Source organism: Fusarium phalaenopsidis (genome assembly GCF_050370095.1).
Source record: "Fusarium phalaenopsidis strain FUZ10S chromosome Unknown contig_32276, whole genome shotgun sequence".
Classification (NCBI taxonomy): Eukaryota; Fungi; Ascomycota; class Sordariomycetes; order Hypocreales; family Nectriaceae; genus Fusarium; species Fusarium phalaenopsidis.
In genome coordinates this window covers 240,837-265,875 of record NW_028145418.1, presented here as the reverse complement: position 1 = coordinate 265,875, position 25,039 = coordinate 240,837, and the positions used below count along the sequence as shown (strand labels likewise).

Sequence of the window (25,039 nt, the reverse complement as noted above, 5' to 3'; positions counted from 1 at the left end):
CTCTGTAGATTGGCAAAGTAAACAATCAACTGCGGTCAGACTTAGATTTCAATAGCGTTTACTGGCGTGCAGACATGGTTTGCTCTCTTCCAGACCTAAATTTCAGCTTCACTCTGGCCGACTTCCGCATGACACGAAAGAAGCAAACTTGAAATTCACGCGGCATTGCCCTGACGAATCAGATCGGCCTCTACGAGATTGGTACAGCACCAAGGGTGTTTGTGGCGCCCTTCCACCTTATTGTTTCTTTTTGCTCTCTAGCTTCCGCTAGCTAGACGTTGCCAACCTTATTAGCCTCCCTCACAACGTCCCGGCGCTTCGGGCCACCAGGAGGTTCTAGGCTTCGGTCACTATCGCTGAGGCTAACGCCAAGCTATCGAAAGAGGCTGGATTATTTGGGAACGGTTTCCAAATCCAGCTCATGTCCGCCGGTGAGGCTTCTGCTAACCTTTCTCGAGCTCAGTGAGCTGCGAGCGACACTGACTAGGCGTCACCGCAGAGCTCTCTGCAGCCAGCGGGCTGGATCACCATGAGCTGGCGCTTCCAGGACGGTCTAGTCTCGGGCACAGAGAGAAGCAATCCCCGCCCAACTAGTTGCATCACTCGGGGTCTAGATCGTCGGAAGCAATTGCCGCCTCATGATTTTCACCCTTTGGGCGGGAAAGGGGCGTAGATGGCTATCAACTAGATGGAGAATCCACCACGATGCAAACAGCTTTAAACTTGTATAAGAAGCCCGTCTCCTTCGCACTCATCTCAACTCTTCAGGCAACAAGCTTCAATTCAATCATTGGTTAACAGACACCAGCAGCTCTTCTCTGGTCTCACAAGGCATCTGCCCTTGCCAATTCTTTGTTTGCTCCCCCCGACTCTCCCTCCTGAACATTCACCATGTTGTTCAAGGCTTTCTCCCTCAACCTGCTCCTGACCCTCGGGTCTGTGGCCGCCTCGTCCCTCAGCGAGCGCGACACCTCCTCTCTCGAGGCTCGTGTCACCTGCGGCAAGAACACCTTCAAGGTTGGCAGCAAGTGTTACTGCAAGTCCGTCTTCTTCAAGATGGACAACAACGGCGACTGCGGCTGTGACCCTGGCTACAAGGTGTCCGGCCTCCTCTGTATCGCCGACTGCCCTGCTAGCGCCCACGTCAACTTCAAGAACCAGTGCGTTTGCAACAAGAACTACCTCAAGTTCACTGGCAGCGACTGCAAGTGTGAGCAGGATAGCCAGACCGACGACGGCACCAAGTGTACCGATATCTGCCCCGGCCCTCACAACAACTGGATCAGCGGCACCGACTGCTCCTGCGATGAACACTTCATCGCTGCGCCTGCTCCCGCTACTGGCTGTGTCCGCGACTGCTCCAACGGTGCTACTCCCAACGGCGATTCGACTGCTTGCGAGTGTCTTGCCGACCACTTTGTCCTGAAGGCCAACCAGAAGGAGTGCGAGTGTGACCCCGACTACATCCCTGGTGAGGGTTCCGACGCCGGAAAGTGTGTTCCCAAGTGCATCAACGGCGCTACCCCCACCGATACCCACGACTGCCAGTGCACAGCCGAGCACTTCAAGCTTACTGCCAACGGCCGAGAGTGCGAGTGCGAGGATGACTACATCCCCGGCACTGGCAACGACGCTGACAAGTGTGTCCCCAAGTGCTTCAACGGTGCTACTCCCCTGGACGACCACACCGGCTGCCAGTGCACAGCCGAGCACTTCCAGCTTACTGCCAACGGCCGAGAGTGCGAGTGTGTCGATGACTACATCCCCGGCACTGGCAACGACGCTGACAAGTGTGTCCCTCGATGCTCCAACGGTGCTACTCCCCTGGACGACCACACTGGCTGCAAGTGTGACGATGTCAACGCCCACCTTGTCAACGACGACCGCGAGTGTGCCTGCAACACCAAGTACTCCCTCGGTAGCGGCAGCCAGGCCGGTATCTGCGTCCCCGACTGCTCCAACGGCGCTGTCGCCAAGGATGACCTCACTGGCTGCAAGTGTACTGACACCAACGCTCAGCTCACCTCCAGCGAGCAGGAGTGCGAGTGCAAGTCTCTCTTCAAGCCCGGTACTGGTGCTGATGCTGGCTCTTGCGTCCCTGACTGCGGTACTGCTACTGCCAAGGCCGACAAGTCTGGCTGCGAATGCACCAAGGCTCACTTCCAGCTCAAGGCCAACCAGGTCGACTGCGAGTGCACCCCTCCCTTCGTTCCTGGCACCGGCGCCAACTCTGACAAGTGTGTTCCTGTCTGCGTTGGTATTGCTACTCTGAAGACCGACGGAAGCGCCTGCCAGTGCCCCAGCCACGCCCACCTCAAGACTGGCGGCGTTGAGTGCGACTGTGACACCAACTACAAGCCCACCACCAAGCCCGCCAAGCAGCCCGCCTGCGTCTACGACTGCGGCTCCGCCAAGCTGAACCCTACCTTCGACGGTTGCATCTGCGACAAGCCCAACACTGAGTTCAAGGATGCCGCCACCGGCTGCGGCTGCAAGGCTGGCTACACTGGTCTCTCCCGATTCGGCTGTGTCTCTGACTGCGGTACCACCGACGCCAAGTGGAACAGCGCCAAGTCTGCCTGCATCTGCAACGTCAAGGCCTACAAGTACACTCCTGCCAGCGGCTCCACCAGCGCCAGCTGCGCTTGCGAGAAGTCCACCGATGTCTACGAGGAGGGTGACGGTGTCTGCCACGAGCCCTGCGGCAACGATGCCGACTGGAACAAGAAGTCCCGCGCCTGCATCTGCCGCAAGAAGGGCATGCAGTTCAACAACGGCGCTTGTGCTTGCCCCAAGCCCGATGAGCAGAAGTGGAACGGCTCCAAGTGTGTCCCCGACTGCGGCGATGACGCCCAGTACGACAACAAGCAGGCTCGCTGCGTCTGCCTCAAGCGCGGCCAGAAGTGGGCTAACAAGGTCTGCTCTTGCGACCCTGGCTTCACCTGGAAGAACCAGAACAAGGGCTGCGTCGCCAACCCTTCTTAAGAGATCTCCTTTACGAGAGCGACTCCTGATTTGGGATTTTGATGGCCCACATTCATTAAAATGTCGTGTTTCATGTTAATGTCACCTTCACTTCTTGTCTTGGTTGAGTTACTGAGAGGGAACGTGATGGTTTCTTCGACTCACAGTACATAGTCCACACTCACTACTAAGAGCTATATTTACTTGCTAATTTACATATTTGTGTTTTTGGAAACTCTTTGACTCCTGCTCTCTGCGCCCTTGTGATGAACACTGTTTCTCCAACCTTGTGAAATTTCTGTAAGGCTAAAATGGCCGCCTGCTTTTGAAAGACCATGTTCCTCATGCTACCATCCACTGGCCTCTGACTCAACTAGGCTACAGATGCAATTTAGAAGCGCCAAACGGCACTGATGCTAACTAAATCATCCCCCAAACAGGCTTACTCTCGAGCCAGGGATCGCCCTCTGCAAAAGTTCACTCACGTGGTACCTCAGTTCTCTCACCTTGTTCGTAGCTAGGAGTTGAAATTGATGAGACATTTGGTGGTCTTGAATGACAACGATGTTTATTTTTGAGTGGGATAGAGATTAGTATATTTTGATAGCAAACTCCAAGTGAACCCTGGTTGCCAGAAGCTGTGAGTCTTGTCGAAGCTTTCCCTCTACCATAACTCCCTCTATACGCCATACGTAAATTCGCGATACTTCTTTTGGTAGTAGAACGTCGCCAGTCCGCCAGCAGCACCAAGGGCCAGAGGAATTGGTGCCCTACCTCCTGTCTTGATTATCCGGGGGATAGCAGAGCCGGTAAGAAGGACGCTGTTTCCGAGGGCAAGCTCGGCGCCATAGTCCTGGTTGGTCTTGAGAAGGTAGCCTAGAGCACAGTGGTGAGTAAACAGGACAGCCGATTGTTAATTATTAAGGGAGTTTTCATACCGGCATAGGCGTACGAGACGCCCAGTCCTAGCCCCGCGACGAGAGAGGGTGTTGAGCGGGTTCGTAGGTAGCCGGCGGTTCCGCCAGCCGCCACTGTTCGCAGTCAAGATTAGCCATAGATACGCAAGAATTGGCACAGATTGAGACTTACAAAGACCGGCAAGGGTAAAGGAAGGGTGCTCGGCCATGGCTTAGACTTTAATGACACTCAATGGCACTTCAATGGCTTCCAGAAAGTTGTTGCGTGATGAGAACTTCGGGCCAGCGAAGGGAGATCGGCGCAGCCAATCAGGGTGACTAATCAATGACAAGGCCGAGTGAGTGGATGACGAGATTCGGACCTCGGGGTTGAAGAAAGTCCGAGCTCAATTAGATCCGGTTGGCTTCGGAGAAGATAGGCCGACGTGATTGGACAGAGATGGCAATTAGCGCTCTAACAACTATGGCGGCAATTTGGCGCTCTTATGTTAGAGCCTTAATATCCCGATCGAGATCTTGGGCATGTTTTCAAGTTGAGTGTCCTTTCAGTTAATAACTTTAGTTAACGAATTGCACCCTGGCTTGAAAGGCCTATTTGTTTCCATATATCTACAGGCTGGGAGTATTTTGCTGTCTCCGAGGCGGAAAACTCACATCAACGGTCAACCAAACCATCGTTCTCGAGCCGGTAAGGATGAACAGTACACACTGTTTGAGAGACGTCTGGGTTTAATTACACATGCCACTGGTCTCAATAATTTATTGATACATAAGAGAGTACATGATGATGGTCCAGCCCAAAGCTCACCAGATGAGTTCCCTTCACCATCCCTCATCCAGGACAGTTAGTCCCTCATACCCCTGCCTCACGACTTCAGTGTCGATGAAAAACACAGCAATCGCCTTGGCCCTCTTGTGTTGACTGTTGTTCTCTCCGACCGTGTGGTGGCAGCCAGGCTGCTCGATGAAGCTTTCTCCGACCTCGTACACCTTGGGTGGGTTGCCATTCATGCCACTCAGGATGTGTCCCTCGGTTACAAGAGCCATAACTGTAGCCCCACCATGGCGATGGGGAGGCGTAAAGCCGTTTGGGGGGTAGTCGAGCTCAAGAGCGACGATGGACTTTCCAGGTGCGCCTTTGAGCTCGTAGTCATAGAGTACTCGGATGGTCTCTCGTGGCCGAGTCCTGTGAGGCACACTGAGTCAATGTACATACAATTGAAAATTCTACTGATTGCAACCTACTGGGTTTCTTTGGCCTTGGATTCCATTTTGGGAGGTTGGAGGACAACCCAGGTAATAGGATGAGCATGTTGACAGTTCGACCAACAATGATTATGCCGAGTGGCAACCACTATTTATTCTTCCTGACCGTCAGCATCAATGACGGATATTCATAGCATGGCCTAATGTTTCTCTTCCATCTCAAACCATTGGAAACGACTATCCGGATGCTGACTTGATAGTCGGGAACTACAGGCCGGATGTCGAGTTGTTCAGGGAATCGGAAATCCCCACCTCAATTGCCGATTCCCCGTGTAAACGGATTCCCGATGCTCCGCCCGTGTGCGCCGAGACGGCTGACCGGTAACCCAGTAAACAGTGACATCTCTGAGAATCAGATGGTTTGTAATCTATTGGTGCGTGTTATTTAAGCCATGCTTCTTACTCATTGGCAGTATCGGGTCATCATTCATCATTCCTCCCATATTCTACCAAGAGCCACCACCATCAACCATCACCGCGATGAAAGCTGTTCAAATCCTGGGCGATAAGTCATGCCCCAAAATTGTCACCAATTACTCTCTGGAAACCCCTAAGCCCGGAAATGACGATATCCTTGTCCAAGTCTACGCTGCCGGAATCACTGGCGACGAAGTTCTGTGGCCCGAAGTCTACAACACCCCAACCCGAATCCCGGGCCATGACATTTCTGGCATCATCTCTGCGTTTGGCCCTGGTTATAGCGGGCCTTTGAACATTGGCCAGGAGGTTTTTGCATTCTTGGATGCAGACCGAGGTCAAGGTCAAGCTCAATACGTCATTTGTTCCCCCGATGAAGTTGCTCCGAAGCCAGCATCCATCTCACATGGAGAGGCGGCTGCGCTACCGATCCCGGTTCTGACAGCCTGGGAGGTAATGGTTGAACACGGCAAGGTTGAGCCTGATATGAAGGTCCTTATTACTGGGGCTTCCGGTGCAGTTGGGATACTGTTCGTCCAGTTGGTCAAGCAGGTGGTGGGAGCCCACGTTATTGCCTTGGCCTCAGCTCGACACCGCCCAGCTCTTACGCAATTTGGTGCAAGCGAAGTGGTGGACTACAATACTCCAAACTGGGAAAGGCTAATCTCGGATGTGGATGTTGTCTTTGATACTGTCGGCGGAGACGTCTTGGCCAAGACTTGGGAGACTGTCAAGGAGAACGGTGTTATTGTAACGGTTGGAGATCCGCCGCCTCCCTGGGCTTTTGGACGGGGAACGGCTGTCGAATCTATCGGGAATCCAGGCGTAAGGTATCTGCACTTCATCGTCTCTGCCAACGCGGAAAGGCTACGGAAGGCATCGGAGATGATTGATGGTGGGTGTATCAAGGCATTGGCTGTTAAGGCTTTCCCGTTCCACGAGGCAGAACAGGCCTGGCTTCATGCCCAGCAAAGAAATCGAGGACACAAGGTCGTGATTGAGTTTGAGGACGTCAGTCATGATGTATCGGCAGGGAAGAACTAAGAGGAGCAGGGGCCATGGCTTGGCTGATGTTAGACTGTAGACTGTTTGGTTAGCTGTAATACATTGCTTCTTGTCCATGATCCTGTATGAGCTGCGGGTCCCTTCAGAAGCCTTTTAAAAGGCTCAAAATAAAGTGCTGAGTACTCAATAACAAGAGACCTCACCGGATCCAAAGCTCTTGGCGGACGGGACTTGTATGTAGTAATAGAAAACATGTAAGAGTGCGTCAGCGCACAACGATGCGTCAAGGCCAGCGAACTCTTATCATTACTGCCCTGTCCACCATGACATATCTGTGGCGAAATCACTGGAACTATACCATCCACATACTGTATCCATATTCGCAAGAGATGCCAGGATATCATCGTCACTGCTCAGTTGTCCGCCATCGGAGCCAAGCGTCTCCTGCCCCTCGCCGCCAGAGAGACTCGGTACTCCAGTTGACTGAGGAGTGTTGCTCTTTGTACTTTTTGGCCCTAGCCCAAGCACATGTCGTGCAATCATCTGAATCTCCCGCACATTCCTAGCTGTTCTGGGCCATACCTCTCCCAATGCTTTCAAACACCCAATGGTCATGCGGATCTGATCTCTTGCTATGGCGAGCTCCTTTCCCTTGTGTAGGAAATTACACGCTGAGAGTAGGGCTAGCGTGCCTTCGCTCACCATGCAGGTGATGAATGGAGTGTGGTTGAAGGGTCGAGCCGGCAACGCGAGGAGACGTATCTGAGCTTCCACTGATCTCAGGACACGTATTGTGTGTACGTTGATCAGGTCTGGTGTGGGGGAATCGGCAGGAGGATCCCGGGCACAACTTGAGACGCTCTCGATGGCGTTGAACCTGAGGTCTGATAGAGGTCTGTGTAGGCCGATAGTTGCACTGAAAAAGTCAATCTTCTGTACCTATCTTCGCCTTTGAAGGTGCCAACAGCAGAGTTACGATAGAAGACTTACACACGAATCACTAGATGTGCTTGAAACATGAGCTCATCAATTATTCCAGTCTTGGAAATGACTTGCTTGTCGTCTTTGGGCAGTAAAAGAAGCCATGCATCAACCACAGAGTCGGCAGCCTCAATGACCTGTGTTGAGGCTTCCTTGACAGCAACTTTTGGTGCTATCGAAATTGCCAATGCTGCACATCGTACGGCGCCAATGAGATACGCGAAAGAAGAGAACGACATGTCGTCGGAAGCGAACTCACGACACTCGAACTCTTCCAAGGTCTTGGGTTCGGGGATTTCCTGTCCAAGTCTCAGCAAGAGCTGCAAGAAAGACGATAGTATCTATAGCTTACCCCTGATTCATACTCGGACTCTTCACAAGGCAGTTCAACAGTAGCCTCAACATCTAGCGTCGCAAAATTCATGGCGCCCAATGTGCCCGCGTAAAAGGCATCCACGATGAACAGCATCCACCACGTCCGTCTCCAACATTCTACCAACACTGGGTCCTGACATCCGTTCTCTGTGGCAAACTCTTGACGGGGCATTCCAAGTCGTAGGGCAAGCTGAACGGCAGCATCCATTTCCCGTTTTGAGTCTTCTTTGTATCCATGCCAGAAAAGCGCTATTGAGTACAAGAGGCGGCATTGTACCATGACCGGGTCGTTCGGCGATGCTTGCAAGAAACAGAGTTCGACAAAGTCTTTGAACGAGGCGGACCACTGCTTGGAGTCATAAATGTGGCCGATGAACCGTACGACAGCGACCAACGGTTTGAAGCTGGCCTCTCTGGCTGGCTCTTGGCAAAGCTTGATCAAGTTTCTTTTAGGTAGGATGAAAGGATGGAATCTGTGGAAGTCCTTGTAGTACAAGTTGACGAGAGCATCATTCTCGATGTCCTGGACGTGAACCTGGGGTGATGCTGGAGGTGTTGGGCGAGAGAAACCCTCGCCAAGATCGAATCCGCCCAATATGCTAGGATTATCAGGGATTGTGAAACCAGGCGATAACAGTAGAGGCTCCGAATTCTGCCCGACCTGGGCCTGGGACTGTGGGATTTTTACTAGAGCTGGCTCAACGTTGCCTAGAGACGGTAGACCCTCCGCCGCGGCGAGCCGTTGACGCCGTTCTGCCAATGCCGCGCGGTCGAGACCACCTCTGCGAGAGCGGGCGTAGAGGCACTCCCTAGTAGCTTCAGCACATCGAGTGCATTCCGGTTTCTTGCCATCGCATTTGAGGTGGCGTGCGCGACATGGCAGACACGCCAAAGAAGAGCGAGTGGCTCTGCTATTTCGAGCTGGGACGTCGCTGTTGGAAGAACTCATTAGGCCGGGCTATGAGGTCATACGGTGTTGCTTTGGCCTGGAGGTAATGTTGTCCGGTCTAACTTTGAAGGGGTTGAGTATGGGAACCCGGGTACTCGGGTATCCGATGGGTACCCGGTCCCCACCGGCCGGAGCCCGGGATAATTGGTTGCCCGATTAGGCTATCTCCGGAGATGGAAAGCGTCTTGTTGGAGATGAACAACTCTGGGATAGAGTACAAGACAAGATATTATAAAATTCAGGGCAGTTTAATACAGATAGATCATCCAAATCGCAATACAAATTCTTCTGTTCCAGTACTACACCCCTATCACCATCACTTTCAACACTCATCACCATGCCAAGCAAGATTGTCATCATCGGTGCCGGCTTTGCAGGCGTCTGGAGCGCTCTCTCAGCTCAGCGTCTCATCAACCTCAAGGGCAAGGAAAAGAATGTCGAGATTCTTGTAATTTCCCCAGAGCCATCCTTGGTCATGCGTCCAAGACTTTACGAGGCCAACGCCGCCGGCATGAACTACCCGCTCAGCGATCTATTCGGCTCTGCGGGCATCAACTTCTTGCAAGGAACTGCCGATACCATCCAGATCGAAGCACACACCGTCAAAGTCCGGACTGCTTCTGGTGGCGAGGACAGCGTGCGATACGACCGACTCATCCTCGCAGCGGGTAGCGCAGTCGTGAGACCTCGGGGCGTTACGGGGCTTGAGGAACATGCATTCGACATTGACACTCTGACCTCGGCTACCAAACTCGAATCCCATCTCCAGAGTCTTACATCGCTTCCGCCAAGCCCTGCCCGTGATACCATCGTCGTGTGCGGTGGCGGCTTCACTGGCATCGAGCTTGCAGCCGAACTTCCCAAGCGGCTTAGCCAGCATAAAGGCGCCCGTATCATTCTGGTTGAAAGCGCAGATGAAGTTGGCCCGGAACTCGGACCTGGCCCCCGTCCCACCATTCTCAAGGCTCTGAAAGACCTCAGCGTTGAGATCAAACTCAAATCTCGAGTCGCAGCTGTTGACTCTAATGGTGTAACTCTGGCTTCTGGCGAGCGTATTGAGACCTTGACGGCCATCTGGACTGCAGGCCAAAGAGCTACGCCTCTCACGGAGCAGATCCCCGGGGCCAAAGGCTCGCTTTCTCGTCTTCACGTTGACGAAAACCTCCGTGTTCCGTCCAGTGAGGACGTTTTCGCCACAGGAGACGCTGCTTATGCGCTTGCTGATACAAAGGGTCATTATGCCTTGATGTCTTGCCAGCATGCACTTGCACTCGGCCGTGTATCGGGCCACAATGCTGCCGCAGACCTGCTCAACGAGCCTAATGTGGCATATTCGCAGCCTGGCTACAATTGCTGTCTGGACCTTGGAGGCTGGGGTGCAGTGATTTCTCGAGGCTGGGATAGAAACGAGCAGATCACTGGAGACCTAGCGAAACGAGGCAAGACCTTCATCAATCAGAAGGTCATCTACCCTCCTGGGAATGCGGAAGAGGCAATTCTTGCGGCTGACCCTGCTACGCCAACTGGGGATGCGCATTTCAAGATTCTTCTTGAAGCTATGGCCTAGGCGGTCTATGTAAGAGGAGTCACATTTCCCGTTGCCCCTATCTTGTGTTGATGTTGGACATTCATTTAAAGAGATCCAGATAGATAGATTAGACAAACTAGACAGACGCTCACTACTATGCATGCATCGCTTCTTGCCAATATATAAATAGGTCTTTGACTACACACTCATGCTGCTTGAACAAATCGTCTAGCTTCTGACATTAAAAGTGTGGGAGTGAATGTTGATAGTGGTCACCTCCCAGGTCTTACCACCGTCAGTTGTGTGCAATCCCGAGGAGTCGGCCTCGTTGATACCCAGTGTGTTTCCAAATGACTTGTCGGCCTCGTTCAAGATGATGGTTGTGTCGAGGTATTCTAGCTTCCATTAGTTGCGCCTACTGTGAGGATGAATACCAGGAACTTACGATGGGCGGCTACCGTGCCGACGCAAGCATCGTCTTGACACTCAACAGCGGTGCCCCAACCCTCGGCGTGGCCAGAGGCTATTTCGTGTTAGTGCTTTAGACATTCAGGCCAACCGTTGTTACTTACAAGTTGAGAGGGACGAGATAACAGAGCCACCAACTGTGACGGTCTGGTCGTATTTGCCGGTAGAGTCATTGTAGACATCTAGCATCATGTTAACATCGAGGCAGGTAAGGGGTCGGGCTGAACCCACAGTGAATGGTGAGCTTGGTGCCAGCCTTGGCTGGAACTTGCTTGCCACCGAGTTGTTCTCCTACTTGAATCAGTCCTGAGTTCCTTCTCAAGATATACGCCACTGTAGATTACCTTGCAGTGTGCTGGCCCATGTGCACCATTGCCCAGCGCTTGCACCACATTCCCTAACTCGAAGTCAATTATTCCGCTCGCTGCCAGCCATTCTCGGGGCTTTCACTCACCGCTTAGGGTCCGAAAACGCAACAGCTAGAGCCTGGATAAGATCACCGCCACTTGTCCCCATGCCGGGCCACAGAGCAAGGCGGTCCTTGGGAGGGTTGGGAACCTTGGGCAAGACAAGTGTCGTAGTGGCTTCGCGGATCCATGACTTTGTTGGGCCCAGAGAGAATGCAGGACCGAAGCTCACAATGTTCTGGCAACTCGCCAGCTGTAGGAGGCCGAGAAGGCTTAGAGTCGAAAGCTGCATGTTGGCTTGGGTAATGCGGTGTTGTCTTTGTGAACTATTGTTGCTGGTTGTGAGAGTGGTGAACAGGTGTGAGAGACTCAACCTGATATATCCAAATGCCTTCAAGGTAGGCCCGTTACAATTTACGAGGCGGAGAATCACTACATAGTATTCCACCTATCAGTCTTGGCGTGCACAGTTGTTTCATGCCACTCATGGTGGGGTGCCCTCCGTGCTAATAAGTCAAGTGCCGATATTCCGATCAGCCTGGTGTTTTGATGAACCCCTGGTCGACTCCTGTTGCAGGCTGTTTCCCCAATTTTGCGAACAGCACAAGCTCCGGTGCCAAAACAAGTGAATATAGCCCCGTAATCTTGGCTTCTAACGTTTCAACATCTATGGGTCCTTTTGATGGCTTGTTCATCAGTTGCAGCTCGGGCAAACGATATTGTCCGAAGAAATGGTGTCGAAGCTCCCTTTGTTGCCACGAATGAGAGACTGCCCCCTGGCCTGGCCAGTGGAGTCGTCTACCAGTGGAAAGACATTGCATTCTCGTATACAGATTGTGTAGTATTGGGCTAACTGATATGGCCCTGTCCTTTATTTTGGAAAGGGACTTTTGCCGTCATGAAGCCCGTGGTGATAAGGAGAGACGATTGACAGCAGACTCCAGAGTGAAAGTCATCATTCGGTCTTAAAGACTAGGTCGAGGAACTTCATTTTACTATAGATCATGAAGGTAATATTTCAAATATACGAGTTCATGGCTGCCCAGGAAATTATCACGAAGACTCGTCTGTTTTCCATGAATTGATTCTGGCTGTTAGTACCCTGGCGTTGTCCTGTCACGGAGGCTTTTACTCCGTGAATGGTAACAACATGCTTGGAACAGTCTATTTTAGGCTCATCTGCAAGAACAGAAAAACTCGCCAATACACAGCCATGGCCTTCTCACTATAGTACACGTGTGATGCTGTTCCAGACTGCTCTGTGTGTTTTGGTGTCCGCTTATCCGTGTTCTGTAAGCCATTGACGTACTAAGACAATTGTGCTCTTGCTTCTTCCTAGCTTCCATTTGCGTCTGCTGCGTGGGTGCGCTGTGGCTGGCCTCGTGTTGGACAAGCGACGATGCGTATTTTACGCACGCCACATGGCACCTAAGCCAGCGACCGTAGTTTCAACTATTCAGGCGGAAGAGACTGCATACATTACCAGTGACCATGACCAAGCCTTGGGCCTGCGCTGTACGGTCCAGTTGCAAGTCATTGACTTTTAGTTCCAGTCCTGTGAGACTGGCCCCAATCAAGCTTATTTGAGAAGCATTTCACTTAAAAGTTGATGCACCCTATCAGATGCCCATCAAAGATGGGCGCAGTCTCTGTTTCATAAAACACTTACGCGTCTGCCTCTATTTCTGGTGCAAAGAAGTTCAGCTGTTGTCTGTCCCAGCCACCAAAATGTCACTACGTAACGCGCTGCGTAATCTGCTGCATGAGCTGACTGCCCAATCGTAAAGAGGCTTATTTGGATCTTCTGAGATGCGAGTCTGGTCCAATCGGCATCAGGATGCCGCCAACGGGCTGGGGCTTTTCTCCAATAAGAGGCTAATTAATTACCCCGAAGCCCGACTTGCAAGGCACAATGGTCCATAATGGCTAAAGGAATGATCATGTAGTTGAACGGTGATTTTGGAATGAAAGAAAATATTGTCAAACAGAGCTAGAGGTGCCACAGAATGGCATAAAGACTCGAAGATGTCCCCTTAGACTTGGCTATCACACTGTACCTATCAATCTAACCCTACGAGATCTTCTAATTGGACTTGTTGAACCCTTTCTAGCCTTTTCAAATCATTACTCTATCATTCACCATGGTCAAATCGGATCGTCCTCCTGCCAATGCCTTTGTGGCTGCTGCTCGCAAGATCTATAACCCCATCGGCTTCTCCAAGGGCTACAACTTTGTCTTATTCTTCGTCTTTGCAGGAGCATTGATGGGATTTTCTCTTGCTAGGCTACAGTATCTCGACTATGATAGGACCTTTTGTGGAAATGATAGCCAAGCCGCAATTGGCGAATGCTACTTTTCCGGCAGAGGAACTCCCAGAATTGGTCTCTTGATGCATCTTGCTACGATCCTCCCCGCCGGGCTACTCGTATGCTTTCAGTTTGTTCCAGTAATTCGACACAAAGTCATACTCTTCCATCGAATCAATGGCTACATCATTCTAGTTCTATCACTCGTCAGTACTGTTGGTGCTTTCATGGCCGCCAGGCATGCCTTCGGAGGGGGCTTGGAAACTCAACTTGGGGTCGGGTTCGTGGGGATCGCATTCATCACCTGTCTGTTTTTGGCGTGGATCAACATCAAGAGGCTACAACTGGAACAACACCGAGCTTGGATGCTTCGAGGCTGGTTCTACGTATGTCATGGCCTATGCGTACCCTACTATACTAACACGTGAAAACCACAGGCCTCGAGCATTATCACCCTTCGAATCATCATGATTATCATGGCATCCATTATAGGTTCAAGCAACTATTACTTTCAACCTAGGATGTGTGCCCAGATCGACTATGTTCTTGGGGAGTCCGACACAAGAGCAAGCTACCCCGATTGCGACAGCTTCTATACAGGAAAGGATTTGGATAAACAGGTTCTGGTCAAGGCCAATATGGGGGATGGGGGTTCTGATATGGAAGTTGGCGCTTCTCTTGGCCTTGCCTTTGGGCCAGCTCTGTGGTTAGCATTCGTTATCCACGCTGTAGGAATCGAGATCTACGTATGTTCTCACCTCCCTTGTCTCTTGGGGCAATCTGCGCTCGACGCACCAGATTACTGACCATCTTATAGCTGCGCCTAACGCCGATTGAGCATGAGAGGTTGAGAAACATATCCTACCTCAGACAACAGGAGGCCGGGATGAATCATCCTGGAAGAGCTGGACTGACAGCCGACCGACTTGGTGATGCTACAATTTGGAGGCCTGTAGATTCCACGAGGGCACCTGGTGAGGTTACGCGACTGAACAAGTAACTCTCCAGTGCGCGGTGTCAGCGGAATATCTGCAATTCAGGATAGAAGATGGCCCCTCAGTGGGAGATTGGGTCAAGATGAGATGATAAAGAAGCTACAAGACCTCGTATATTCTTGTATTAGAGGACACCCTCTTCAAAGGTCATTACGAGTGCTGCAGCTTCGATTACTAGGCCATCGATTAAATAGAATGACTTTCGTGTTCAGTTTCCCTTGTTCCCTCTGTTTTCTGTTCTTCGTCTTTTTCCCTATTTAGTCTTCATATCAAGCATGGGTGGGCTCCTCTTGAACAAACAGCCTGGCACGGTGACAAGATCGCACAAAAATTACCATAACGGAAAGCTCGTCATCTACCGGCAGGCTTGTGCAGGACATAAAGCCAAGGATGGATGCTAACTAATGCATCAACAGCACCACCTCAGACCCTCGTTGTTGCAGCAGTAGGGTGGGTGATCTGCAAGTCGGTCTGGTGGGTGGCCACGCCTGCCATAAAGAGATGAGTGCATAAATCGCGGTTTCAAGACGATCCACCCAGGAGGAGCATGGATTCAAAGCTATATAGCCCAACCATAAACAATGGAGTTATAGATGGGTGATAAATGCGTTTTGGGCGTTTTTGCCATTCAAACACTAGACATTGGTATCAATCTGTCCAAGATATCTCTGCCTGAGTATCAGTCTACGATGCTACGTCTTGCTGTGGTCATAGACCCGCCTAGAGAAAACAGGAAGCGCATAACGCGGCAACATTTCCATGCTGACACGAGACGGGGTAGACATCTGCAATTGTCATGCAGCTGTGGGAACCCTGCATGTTCATGACTCGACAGTCAAGATTCTGCGGGCCGAGGCTCTTCAATACTCTCGAATTGACGCATCGTGACTGGGTATACCAGTGCCCCGGACCCGTACGAGACCCCTTCGGGAACCCAGGCTCATCCCTGCCATCTATGATCGACATCCGAGAACAAATCACGATGGATTCATTCGCTTCCCAAGTCCCACAAGGCCTGTCCTATAGGCCCATCACATCCCCGGCCGCTTAGTAGACGGTGGAGAGATGTCCCAGCTTAGGCATGCATATGTTGTATCAGCAGCAGCACAGTTGTCTCTTGCATTGCCCAATGTTCAGTTTAAAACCTGGGGGGCGGCACCAACCCTACGATAAACAAGCGTTTGCAAGTCCAAATCTCAACGCTGCCAAAGCACGAAATGCTAGTCAACACGAGTCTTGAAGTCACTCTGGGTGAGCTCCATGGCTGCCAAGCCTTGGCCATTCTCATAAAGACCTTGGCTGTTAGCTATATCTCCTACCTCATTCTATGGCTCGTCCATGCTCTTTTCTTATCCAATCTGCGCAAGGTCCCAGGGCCTTTTCTCGCCAAACTGACTGGTCTGTGGGAGGTCAAGAAGGTGGTCACAGGAAACATACATGGAATTATGATTGACCTGCACAAGATATATGGTACCATACCCCTGATACTCAGCCATTCTCTTGAACGCGATTCGGTAGACACTAAACTAGCTTGAGCCAGGCCCTATCGTGCAGATTGCGCCCAACCGATACGATTTCAACACGCCCGAAGCTGTCAAGGCCATCTACCGCATTGGTAATGCCTTTACGAAGTCTCGCTACTACGAGCCATTTGGTACACCTGATTTCCATAACCTGATGAACGCGCTGGACAATAAGGGCCATGCAGCCTTGCGAAAGCAGATCGCATCCCTATATACCATGTCGGCTTTGTTGTCTTACGAGCACTCGGTCGATGCCCAGACAGCCATTCTAAAGGAAAAGATGCAAAACTTCGCCAATCGAGGAGATGTCGTCGATCTGCCCCAGTTCCTTCAGTTCTACGCTTTTGACGTTATTGGGACCATCACGGTGAATATTTCACACTACGACACATCCCAGAAGACCAAGCCCTAATCTAACATGCTCTCGCTCTAGATTGGCAAGTCGATGGGTATGATGGAATCTAACACCGATATGTATGACACCTGTCGGGCTCTAGATGGAATGTGGCACTATATCGCAGTCTTGGGGCTCATTCCTGGCATACACTTACGGTATATACAACTCGCCAAAGTTCTTGGCTTTACACCTCCGACAAAGGCCCTGGATTCGTTCATAGACACCCAGATACAGCAGTACACGGAAGCCATGGAACGTAAGGGCGGTGTTGGAGATGATGAAGACACCTTTCTGGCCAGAATGCTGAAGTTACAGGAACAAGGAAAAGCTACCAAGAAAGATACTCGACACTGTGTAACCATAAACATCGGCGCAGGTTCTGATACTACAGCTATCGGTCTCAGCTCTATTGTTTACTATCTTTACAGCAACCCACGCACTCTTAATCGTCTCCGCAAAGAACTTGATGAGTTTGCCGAGGGAGGGGAGTTATCAGATCCTGTGGGTTTCCAGCAGGCACAGAAGATGCCATACTTGCAGGCTGTCATCAAAGAAGCCCTGCGGCTTCATCCTGGTGTGGGTACGCAGCTCACGCGCGTCGTGCCCAAGGGAGGTATCGTCATTGAAGGCGAATTCTTTCCAGAAGGGGTAAGTAGAAATCCTTTGTTCTCTTTATATGAATATGCTGGAAGAAACCCCCCCACAGAAGAAGAAAAAAAGCCCTACTAACAAAGTGTTCAGGCGGAGGTGGGCGTCAATGGATGGGCTTTATACTACAATCAAGACGTTTTCGGAGATGATGCAGCCAAGTTCCGGCCAGAGCGATGGCTACAACCCGGCGAAGATGTTAGAATCGCAGCATCTTTTGCGGTATGTAGAAATATCCGTCTTGGAAACCCACACAGACAAGAGGCTAATATCAGTGCCCAACATCTAGTTCGGCGCCGGTCCCCGATCATGCCTTGGAAAGAACGTTAGCATCCTAGAGATGTCCAAAGCCATTCCGCAGATTGTGGAAAACTTCGATATTGAGCTTCAACAAGATGAATCGTGGAAACATGAGTGCTGGTTTTTTGTCAAGCCAGAGTTCAAGGCGAAGATTAAGTTGAGGGTTTGTTAGCAATGGTATCACATACGAATAGCTTGAGGAAGTAAATCCCTGGCCTGGGAGTCTAAAACGACGCATGGAGTGGATGGAATGCACAACATCGAGCAGACAACACGATTGGTTGCGATATGGGCGCCTCATCAAGTGTCAGGCCAGCAAGTGAGCCGCTCCTTTCCATGAGCATCATCAACAGTCAACTCTGCCAGTAGACTCTTCTGCCGCAAGTAGTACTAATTCTTGAATTGTAATCAAGTAGGCGGGCTATCCCATGAGTCTGATGTACCAAGGTGCACAAAGACTCGGATTAATTTCTCAAGGTACCTACCTGCCTATTTCCCAGGGCCCTCTTTCTATCCTGTAGTCATCACGCAGCGGAGTTCCATGTCCCTCTTAACCCCTGCACATGTGGTTGATATAACAACCGACGGGGATAAACTCCGCAAAAGTCCGCAACCCCAAAGACCGACACTGGCTCCCTAGACCCCGCCATTTACAGACGGAGTTACGGCATAAATGGCGACGGCCGGAGGAATTCGCTCGTGTGATTTGTAATGAACATGATGTGTTGAAGAGTAGTAAACGGAGGCAAGAATGAACATACTTGGTCGAGTATAAACAGACCATATCTTCTCAGCCTTGATATACATAAGTGACAGACGCATTGCAGCTTCTTCCTATTTCTATCATCAGGTCATCTCCATCAAGTCATAACGACCTACTTACTCCGACGGATAGCAGTCATGGCTCAAGACGCCAAGATCATCTTCTACACCAACCGCCAATGCCCTTGTACATTCCCTTCCGTGCCGTTCTGCGAAGGCGAAGCTGACCAAATTGGACCAAGATGCTCACCGGGTTCATATCACTTTGGCTGAGCTGGGAATCCCTTTCGAGGAGGAGCAAATTGACCTCGAGGTTCCAAGAACAGAGGCTTACTTGAAGATCAACCCACGCGGCAAGGTCCCAGCGCTGAGCTACAATGGCAACATCATCACCGAGTCTGCCATCATCGCCAAGTTCCTCGCGGATGCGTACCCTTCACATCTTGTGCCGCCATCTAACTCTGTAGACGGTGCTCTTCGCCGCGCTCGGATCGAATTCTTTGCCGATACATATGCCAATAACGTGCTGGGACTGATTTACAAAGGCATCTCGGCAAAAACAGATGCTGAAGCTGACAAGATTGGCCAAACATTGGTCGAGAACATTGTCAAGGAGATTGAGCCAGAGTTGAATGATGCGGCACCATATTTTGGAGGGAGTGACAAGATCACTCTGGCAGAGGTTAGTTGATTTCAAATCTATGGTCTGCTGAGACATCATCGCGCTCACTTATCACTATTGGAGTTGTTAAACTGACTACTCGCACAGGTTTTGGTAGCCTCCTTTGTCATTCGTCTGTTGTCATTGGGCAAAAGTGGAATTCTATTCAAGGAAGCACTCAGCGGGTTGGAGGCCAAGGCTCCGAACTTTTCCAAGTGGGCAGCTGTTCTGCAGAAGACGCCCAACATTATTGACATCTTTGATGAGAACATCTGGGCAACGAAGATTTCTGAGAGAATCTCTGCTGCTCGGCCTTGATGATGAACCAGAACCCATGTATGGGGCAAGCCGGTCAAGGGGGGTAGCAGATGCGTCTGAGCCCATCACGGGTGCTTAAAGGGAGGCTTGAAAGAAAGAGAGATTCCGCTTTACTAGCAAATTAGTCAAATATCTCTTCCCTCTGATGTCATTGTGTGCCTATGTTTTATCCGTACAGTGAACTATCATGTGCAGCAACTCGGCACATGAGGAGCGGGTTCATCTTACAGCTTGTCCTTTTCACACAACCAAATGTTGAACATTGCTGCCCAATTGTGAACGATTTGATTGTTGTAAACGGGTGAAGGCCAGGCCAAACATTTTCAAGCCGACAAGACCAAACCCTATGAGGATCACGGGTCCTCAGGCTCCTGACAAGAACGACTCCTCAGCCATGCTATCAGCACAACACCAAGACCATTGTATCTTATCCAACCGAAACTGCACCAGCAGAGACGTATGAGAGCAGTGTAACAAGTGAGGGACGGAGCTCTCAGCCAGCAATAGCATGCGGCCGTCAGGCAAAAAGGAAGGGCCTGCGCGGTCAAAAACATACAACAGCGGGGATTCGCTGGTCGTCACCGACCCAACTACTAATCCACCCCTCACTGGCTTATCTATGGGAGAGCGGACGGGATCCCGAGTTCTCCAGTGGGTATGGTCGTATGTGCAAGAGATGGTTGTCAGAAGGGCTCATATGCTGAGCGTACAGCATACGGCGGAGGCACCGAAGCGGAAGATACCAGAAATTTCACATGCGGAGCTGATCTTGGCTCGTCTCTGCAGGTGGGTACTCACTAAATGGGCTTTTCGGTCCCCAGGCCGGCTACAAACTGTCCCGGGTAGAGAGTCATGTTAGAACAAGTGCATAACAGAGCACTGAACTTGGCTCACTAAAAGAAGCTGGATGCTATTGCAGAATGCAGACCTTAGAAGTATCATCATGGCTCACGACAATTTCAATTCTATTGATATGTCGACACGCATGCCGTGAGAGAATGACACATCGTATGAATTGATGCTTGACCTCTTGTTCAAGTGGATGTCTTTGCCAATTTCGCCTGACCCACGTTGTGAAAAACTCGAGTGGTTGGTCATCATTGAACAAGGCGCGATGGCCTCAGGCGCAAAGAAAAAAGCCACCAGAGCCCCACAGCAAGTCTGTATAAAAAGTCCTTCTCCCTCCGAACTTTTGAACTTTTCTTTCTTTCTTCTTCATGTCGACAATACTTCAGTAAGCCTACCCCTACTGGTAGAGCCTCCCGATCAACAATTGCTAACGCCATTCGCAGGAGAATCATTTCTATAGTATTCGACCTTCTCTTGGTTCTCCAAAAGAGCCACAGATCCCACCCTGGTTGATGAGTGCATATCCTCGACACCCTAGAGTGAATACCTTGGTCCTCTTGTTCTGTCTGCAAAGACGGCGACAGTCGCCCTGAGCGGCTGCTGTATAGAGAGTTGTTTTCCCCTCTTGATGATCTCGACCCTAGCAGCGGTCTTGCCTTCGGGCGCGCGGTTGGGGTGGGTGTTGATGGACGTCTGACAGGCGTGTTTCTTTTTTCCTTTTCGTTGCTCTCTGAGGCTTGCCTTGGAAGTGAAGAAGAGTGTCGTGGCAGTGAAAGTGATTGTAGGATTAGAGTAGGGGTCGCATTAAGCGTTGAGGATCGGCAGGACGAAGACAGTTGATCCACTTCTGTATGTTCTGTTGTATCTGAGAATCTCCCATGTTTCGGAGGCTCAGCGCAAGATTGTATGCCCTGTGATGCTTCAGTTCGTGCCTGTAAGCTGCGACAATGGCCAAAACACGTATATGAACTCGGACACATGGATGGTCTAATTGCCTGTGACTACTCAGTCGATCCCATCTCATTTCACCACATGGGCCGCCAGCAGGCCTGGAGGTTGGGGATGGGTCTCGATCATCTCGGTTATGATGTCAAGAAATCTCTGTTGCCTGCTCGTTACCATGGAGAAGAGTGCAATGTTTTGACCGCTGTTTGAGAGCAGCCATCTCACCGAGTGAATGTATTGATCATTGCGGATCCTCCAATGCTCAGTGAAGTTACGACCAGTCAAGGATACTCACGAGCCACAATCAACTTTCTCAATGACGGTGTGTGGTTACACAGTTTTGCGTTCTCACATCCACCTTCTGAATCAGAGTTCGCTATGAGATAGTGCTCTGGTTACATAGCATTACCCCTTGAGATGTGTGCACTGCCTGTTATTAGACGCGAGAGGATGTGGTGATTTGTGAAGCAAGGAAATCAGGTATGGGACATGTGAAAGTGAATTCGCAGTTGCAAAGTGGAGAGTGTTAGCGGGCTGCCGCGAAAAACCCGTTGGCTGGAGCGACATGGTCTCTTGCTTCAGTGCTCTAACAGTGGATCCTTCGTGCAACACTCACAATCAAGTCGCGTTTGCTCTCCTGCACGCGTCGCCTTTGTACCTTTGGCCCGCGAGCGGGTGACTGACGGAACTTCCAAAAGCGGAATAGCCGCAAATTCTCTCAGGGCGCGTCTGACTTAACGCGTCGACGACACGCTCTTTACGCGGTTCAACATCTCTTTCGCGTGCATTGAGCCAGCACATTGAAGAGGCAAATTATTGCTTCGGCTTGTGGGCTCTCCAGATCTTGGAATGGTCTCACCACCGAAAAAGTGAGGCTTTGGGCTTCAATGTGTGCCCTGGAGACTAGTTATACACCATCCAGCTGGCCAATTTGGCACTTCAATTCTTAAGGACGCGTCAACCCACCTTTTGCGATCCTGCAAGGTACGCAGGCGTGACTGGCAGGCTGGCGTAAGTCTTCCTCTTTGCCATACCTCCTACCCTATAGAGGATTGCACCCATCTGGGTCGAGATTGGGAGCAGCACAATATTCGGACACTGGACCCTCCTGTCCATCTCTGTCTCGAGAAGCCGAAGCCCACCAATTACAGTGAACGGCTCGGGATTGCAGCGTTGGTTTGGATCCAGAAGCTGGGCACGTGTCATCGGCATGGGCGAGCTGATCTCCTGCATCGACATGCGAGGCTCAAACTTCTCTTGGTTCCATCATTTCGATGAGCCTCATTGAAGTCGTGGACAGCTCACGTAGATCGTTCCTGTGATGTGACCAAGAATCCTTTGCAACAAGATTAAGATGCTTTATGATTGGCCACCTCGCCAGGCGACCAGGCACAGCACCTTGCAAGGACGCACTCCCGCTAATTGCTGACAGGCGCAGCAGCACACAGGGAACCCTTGAAGCCAAGTGAGGTCCAGAATGGAGCATCTTGATTGGCTCGCTCGCCAAACGCTCACCCCAAGGGACATCACAGCCCTATGGGAACGGAACCATACTCTTGATACTGGTAGCACTGAAGCAGTTGAACACTACCAATATATCCACGATATAAATCAGTCATTACCTCTCAATTATTGTCTTGGATATTTCATCTCCTCGATCCAAGCACTCCTCCGCTTTATACATCCGTCTAATTAACATCTTTCAACACGCTGCATTATGAAGCTTCCCTGGCTTCTGTCCCCACTCACTCTCGGGCTGGGAGTTATCGCCCAGTCCTTTGTTTCGCCGCCAACTAATGTCGAAGTCGTGCTCTCCAAGAAATTTCCAGGAGCTAAGATATCGTACAAGCAAGTTCATAACTTGTGCGAGACAACCGAAGGTGTTAAATCCTTTTCTGGCTATGTTAGTCTCCCAAGGGATTTTATCCCTGATGCCAAAGATTGGGACGAGGGCATTTCGGGAAACTTCTTCTTCTGGTACTTCGGTATGGTATTATCTTGTTAGAAAACTGTTTTTACATGCTGATCGGCCCAAACAGAGGCTAGAAATGACCCCGAGAATGCGCCCACATCCATCTATCTCGGCGGAGGCCCTGGGTACACTTCCTTTGACGGTTCCTCCGTATTCCCCTGCTACGTGAACCCCGATTCAAACTCGACGACTCTTAATAAACACTCTTGGAACAACCATGTCAATATGCTTTACATCGAACAGCCTCTTGGCACTGGCTTCTCCTACACAAAGATTGAGAATGGCACTTATGATACTGTGACAGGAGAATTCACTCCTGTGGTGGATCAAGAGACCCTACCAGAGCTGAACTTTACAAGCCTGCAGGCCACACTGCAGACTGCTGGCATTGGAGACACGATGAACACCACCAAGACGGCTGCGAGAACTTTGTGGCGGTTTGCACAAGTGTGGTTCAACGAGTGAGCGACCCCTCCACCGAATTCTGATGTAAAGTGCTAACTATGATAGGTTCCCCGAGAGGGCCACAAATAATGGTGAGCTTGCTATCTGGGCAGTATCAGTAAGTATCATCCATGGCCCTTTTGATACCTTGCTGACCTATCCTCATCCAGTACGGTGGTCTCTACGCACCCGTCTTTAGTTCCTACTTCATCGACCAGAACAAGAAGATTGAAAAAGGAGATCATCCGGTAACCAACTCGACCGTCCTTAACTTGGTTACAGTTGGCTTGTTGAATGCCATGGTGGATATACGTTCTATGGCCTTGGGATTTCCGGACTTTGCTCTCAACAATACCTACGACCTCCCGACCTACTCTAAGGAGGTAGCTGAAATGGTGCTCGGGAATATTACTGCGCCTGATATCGGCTGTCTCGATCTGGTCGACAAATGCAGAGCTGCCGTGGCAAAGGACGACCCAGAAAGCACAGGAACCAACAACGAAGTCAATGAGATTTGCCTCAAGGCACTGGGAGTCTGCTTCGGCGCGGTCACGATTTATGACGAAGTATCACCTGTTGGTCTCCCTCCTATGACAAAACTCCAGATAAAAATTGCTGACTGGGACACTTTAGTATCATCATTTTGACATCACTTTGAACAAGTACGCTTCATTTCCCACCGAGTATGAGACGGCCTTGTTCAATCAACCCTGGGTGCAACAAGAACTTGGCGTGCCTTTGAACTATACGCGAGGCAACAATGAGATTGAGGCTGCCTTCCTTAGACGGACTGGAGACATGGTTCGCTATGGTCTTGAGTACATTGGCCACCTTCTCGAGAACGGCATCAATATTGCCATGATCAACGGAGACAGGGATTTTCGCTGCAATTGTGAGTTTTCGACTAATCCAGATATCTGGTGTAAACTGACAAGATTTATACAGGGTTTTCAGGAGAAAACGCCTCCCTAAGCATTCCATTCTCCGAAGCTCACCAGTTCGCCGCTGCTGGATATCAATCCATCATGACTAACGCCTCCCACGAGGGAGGCTTCGTTCGTGAATACGGCAATCTCTCATTCTCACGAGTGTTTCAAGCCGGCCACAGCACGGGAGGTTACCAGCCTGAGACCGTGTCTGCAATCTTTGAGAGGGCAATGCTCAGATCTGATGTTGCAACTGGCGAGATCAAACTGGCCAAGACCCCTAACTACGCATCCAAGGGAAAGGCAAGCGTCAGAGACGTCAAGAACAAGTTGCCCGAGTTGATTGAGAATATCTGCTATGTCTTGCAACCTGGAGACACATGTACACCTGAGCAAGTAAAGGCCCTGAAGGAGGGCACCGCCGAAACGGAAGACTGGGTTGTTGTGAAGCCGGCCGGGACGAAGGGGGAACGTGTGATGGAGGGTAAGGGTGGCGATGGGGAGAAAAACAGCTCAAAGGGATCCAGCCAAGATGGAAGTCAGACGACGACATCTGGTGGCGTTCGGCTGACTGATAGCTTGACCTTCGCTTTTCTCCTGGTGGTGGTGACGGTCATTGTTTGAGGGAAAAACAGCTTCCCACCTGAGTCATTGTTGCTGGGCTGTTCTTCTGGGGATAGAGGGCGAACTTGGGCTCTGGGTCAGATTTAGCTTC

The 25,039-nt window shown here is 50.8% G+C and overlaps 11 protein-coding genes and 1 non-coding gene across 12 annotated transcripts; 7 read left to right on the top strand and 5 right to left on the bottom strand.

The window, feature by feature from the left end:
* Positions 1 to 891: 891 nt before the first annotated feature.
* On the top strand, positions 892 to 2,985 carry LRP88_00385 (uncharacterized protein; the record flags this gene model as incomplete). The annotated part of the gene is made up of 1 exon (XM_083237099.1): positions 892 to 2,985. The coding sequence occupies one exon, from the start codon at positions 892 to 894 to the stop codon at positions 2,983 to 2,985; it is 2,094 nt and encodes a 697-aa protein (XP_083106990.1).
* A 658-nt stretch (positions 2,986 to 3,643) lies between these two features.
* On the bottom strand, positions 3,644 to 4,090 carry LRP88_00384 (transmembrane proteins 14C-domain-containing protein; the record flags this gene model as incomplete). Its single annotated transcript, XM_083237098.1, has 3 exons — positions 3,644 to 3,840; positions 3,903 to 3,995; positions 4,054 to 4,090. 3 exons carry the CDS (start codon positions 4,088 to 4,090, stop codon positions 3,644 to 3,646), a joined length of 327 nt encoding a protein of 108 aa, XP_083106989.1.
* A 613-nt stretch (positions 4,091 to 4,703) lies between these two features.
* On the bottom strand, positions 4,704 to 5,152 carry LRP88_00383 (cupin domain-containing protein; the record flags this gene model as incomplete). The annotated part of the gene is made up of 2 exons (XM_083237097.1): positions 4,704 to 5,067; positions 5,127 to 5,152. The coding sequence occupies 2 exons, from the start codon at positions 5,150 to 5,152 to the stop codon at positions 4,704 to 4,706; spliced, it is 390 nt and encodes a 129-aa protein (XP_083106988.1).
* Positions 5,153 to 5,627: 475 nt separating this feature from the next.
* On the top strand, positions 5,628 to 6,608 carry LRP88_00382 (NADP-dependent oxidoreductase; the record flags this gene model as incomplete). The annotated part of the gene is made up of 1 exon (XM_083237096.1): positions 5,628 to 6,608. The coding sequence occupies one exon, from the start codon at positions 5,628 to 5,630 to the stop codon at positions 6,606 to 6,608; it is 981 nt and encodes a 326-aa protein (XP_083106987.1).
* Positions 6,609 to 6,875: 267 nt separating this feature from the next.
* On the bottom strand, positions 6,876 to 8,874 carry LRP88_00381 (uncharacterized protein; the record flags this gene model as incomplete). The annotated part of the gene is made up of 3 exons (XM_083237095.1): positions 6,876 to 7,485; positions 7,560 to 7,849; positions 7,903 to 8,874. 3 exons carry the CDS (start codon positions 8,872 to 8,874, stop codon positions 6,876 to 6,878), a joined length of 1,872 nt encoding a protein of 623 aa, XP_083106986.1.
* A 337-nt stretch (positions 8,875 to 9,211) lies between these two features.
* Positions 9,212 to 10,441, top strand: LRP88_00380 (NAD(P)/FAD-dependent oxidoreductase; the record flags this gene model as incomplete). Its single annotated transcript, XM_083237094.1, has 1 exon — positions 9,212 to 10,441. One exon carries the CDS (start codon positions 9,212 to 9,214, stop codon positions 10,439 to 10,441), a length of 1,230 nt encoding a protein of 409 aa, XP_083106985.1.
* Positions 10,442 to 10,630: 189 nt separating this feature from the next.
* LRP88_00379 (uncharacterized protein) lies at positions 10,631 to 11,569 on the bottom strand (the record flags this gene model as incomplete). Its single annotated transcript, XM_083237093.1, has 6 exons — positions 10,631 to 10,797; positions 10,848 to 10,925; positions 10,975 to 11,052; positions 11,102 to 11,161; positions 11,215 to 11,267; positions 11,325 to 11,569. 6 exons carry the CDS (start codon positions 11,567 to 11,569, stop codon positions 10,631 to 10,633), a joined length of 681 nt encoding a protein of 226 aa, XP_083106984.1.
* A 1,849-nt stretch (positions 11,570 to 13,418) lies between these two features.
* Positions 13,419 to 14,421, top strand: LRP88_00378 (uncharacterized protein; the record flags this gene model as incomplete). The annotated part of the gene is made up of 3 exons (XM_083237092.1): positions 13,419 to 13,703; positions 14,022 to 14,334; positions 14,402 to 14,421. 3 exons carry the CDS (start codon positions 13,419 to 13,421, stop codon positions 14,419 to 14,421), a joined length of 618 nt encoding a protein of 205 aa, XP_083106983.1.
* Positions 14,422 to 15,874: 1,453 nt separating this feature from the next.
* On the top strand, positions 15,875 to 17,619 carry LRP88_00377 (cytochrome P450; the record flags this gene model as incomplete). The annotated part of the gene is made up of 5 exons (XM_083237091.1): positions 15,875 to 16,049; positions 16,120 to 16,469; positions 16,536 to 17,147; positions 17,241 to 17,369; positions 17,437 to 17,619. The coding sequence occupies 5 exons, from the start codon at positions 15,875 to 15,877 to the stop codon at positions 17,617 to 17,619; spliced, it is 1,449 nt and encodes a 482-aa protein (XP_083106982.1).
* A 728-nt stretch (positions 17,620 to 18,347) lies between these two features.
* Positions 18,348 to 19,188, top strand: LRP88_00376 (glutathione S-transferase family protein; the record flags this gene model as incomplete). The annotated part of the gene is made up of 3 exons (XM_083237090.1): positions 18,348 to 18,396; positions 18,452 to 18,891; positions 18,979 to 19,188. 3 exons carry the CDS (start codon positions 18,348 to 18,350, stop codon positions 19,186 to 19,188), a joined length of 699 nt encoding a protein of 232 aa, XP_083106981.1.
* A 551-nt stretch (positions 19,189 to 19,739) lies between these two features.
* Positions 19,740 to 19,855, bottom strand: LRP88_00375. Its single transcript, XR_014475133.1, has one exon. It is a non-coding gene; the product is annotated as a 5S ribosomal RNA (ribosomal RNA).
* Positions 19,856 to 22,699: 2,844 nt separating this feature from the next.
* LRP88_00374 (uncharacterized protein) lies at positions 22,700 to 24,948 on the top strand (the record flags this gene model as incomplete). The annotated part of the gene is made up of 6 exons (XM_083237089.1): positions 22,700 to 22,967; positions 23,022 to 23,415; positions 23,465 to 23,516; positions 23,569 to 23,973; positions 24,032 to 24,290; positions 24,344 to 24,948. The coding sequence occupies 6 exons, from the start codon at positions 22,700 to 22,702 to the stop codon at positions 24,946 to 24,948; spliced, it is 1,983 nt and encodes a 660-aa protein (XP_083106980.1).
* Positions 24,949 to 25,039: the final 91 nt, after the last annotated feature.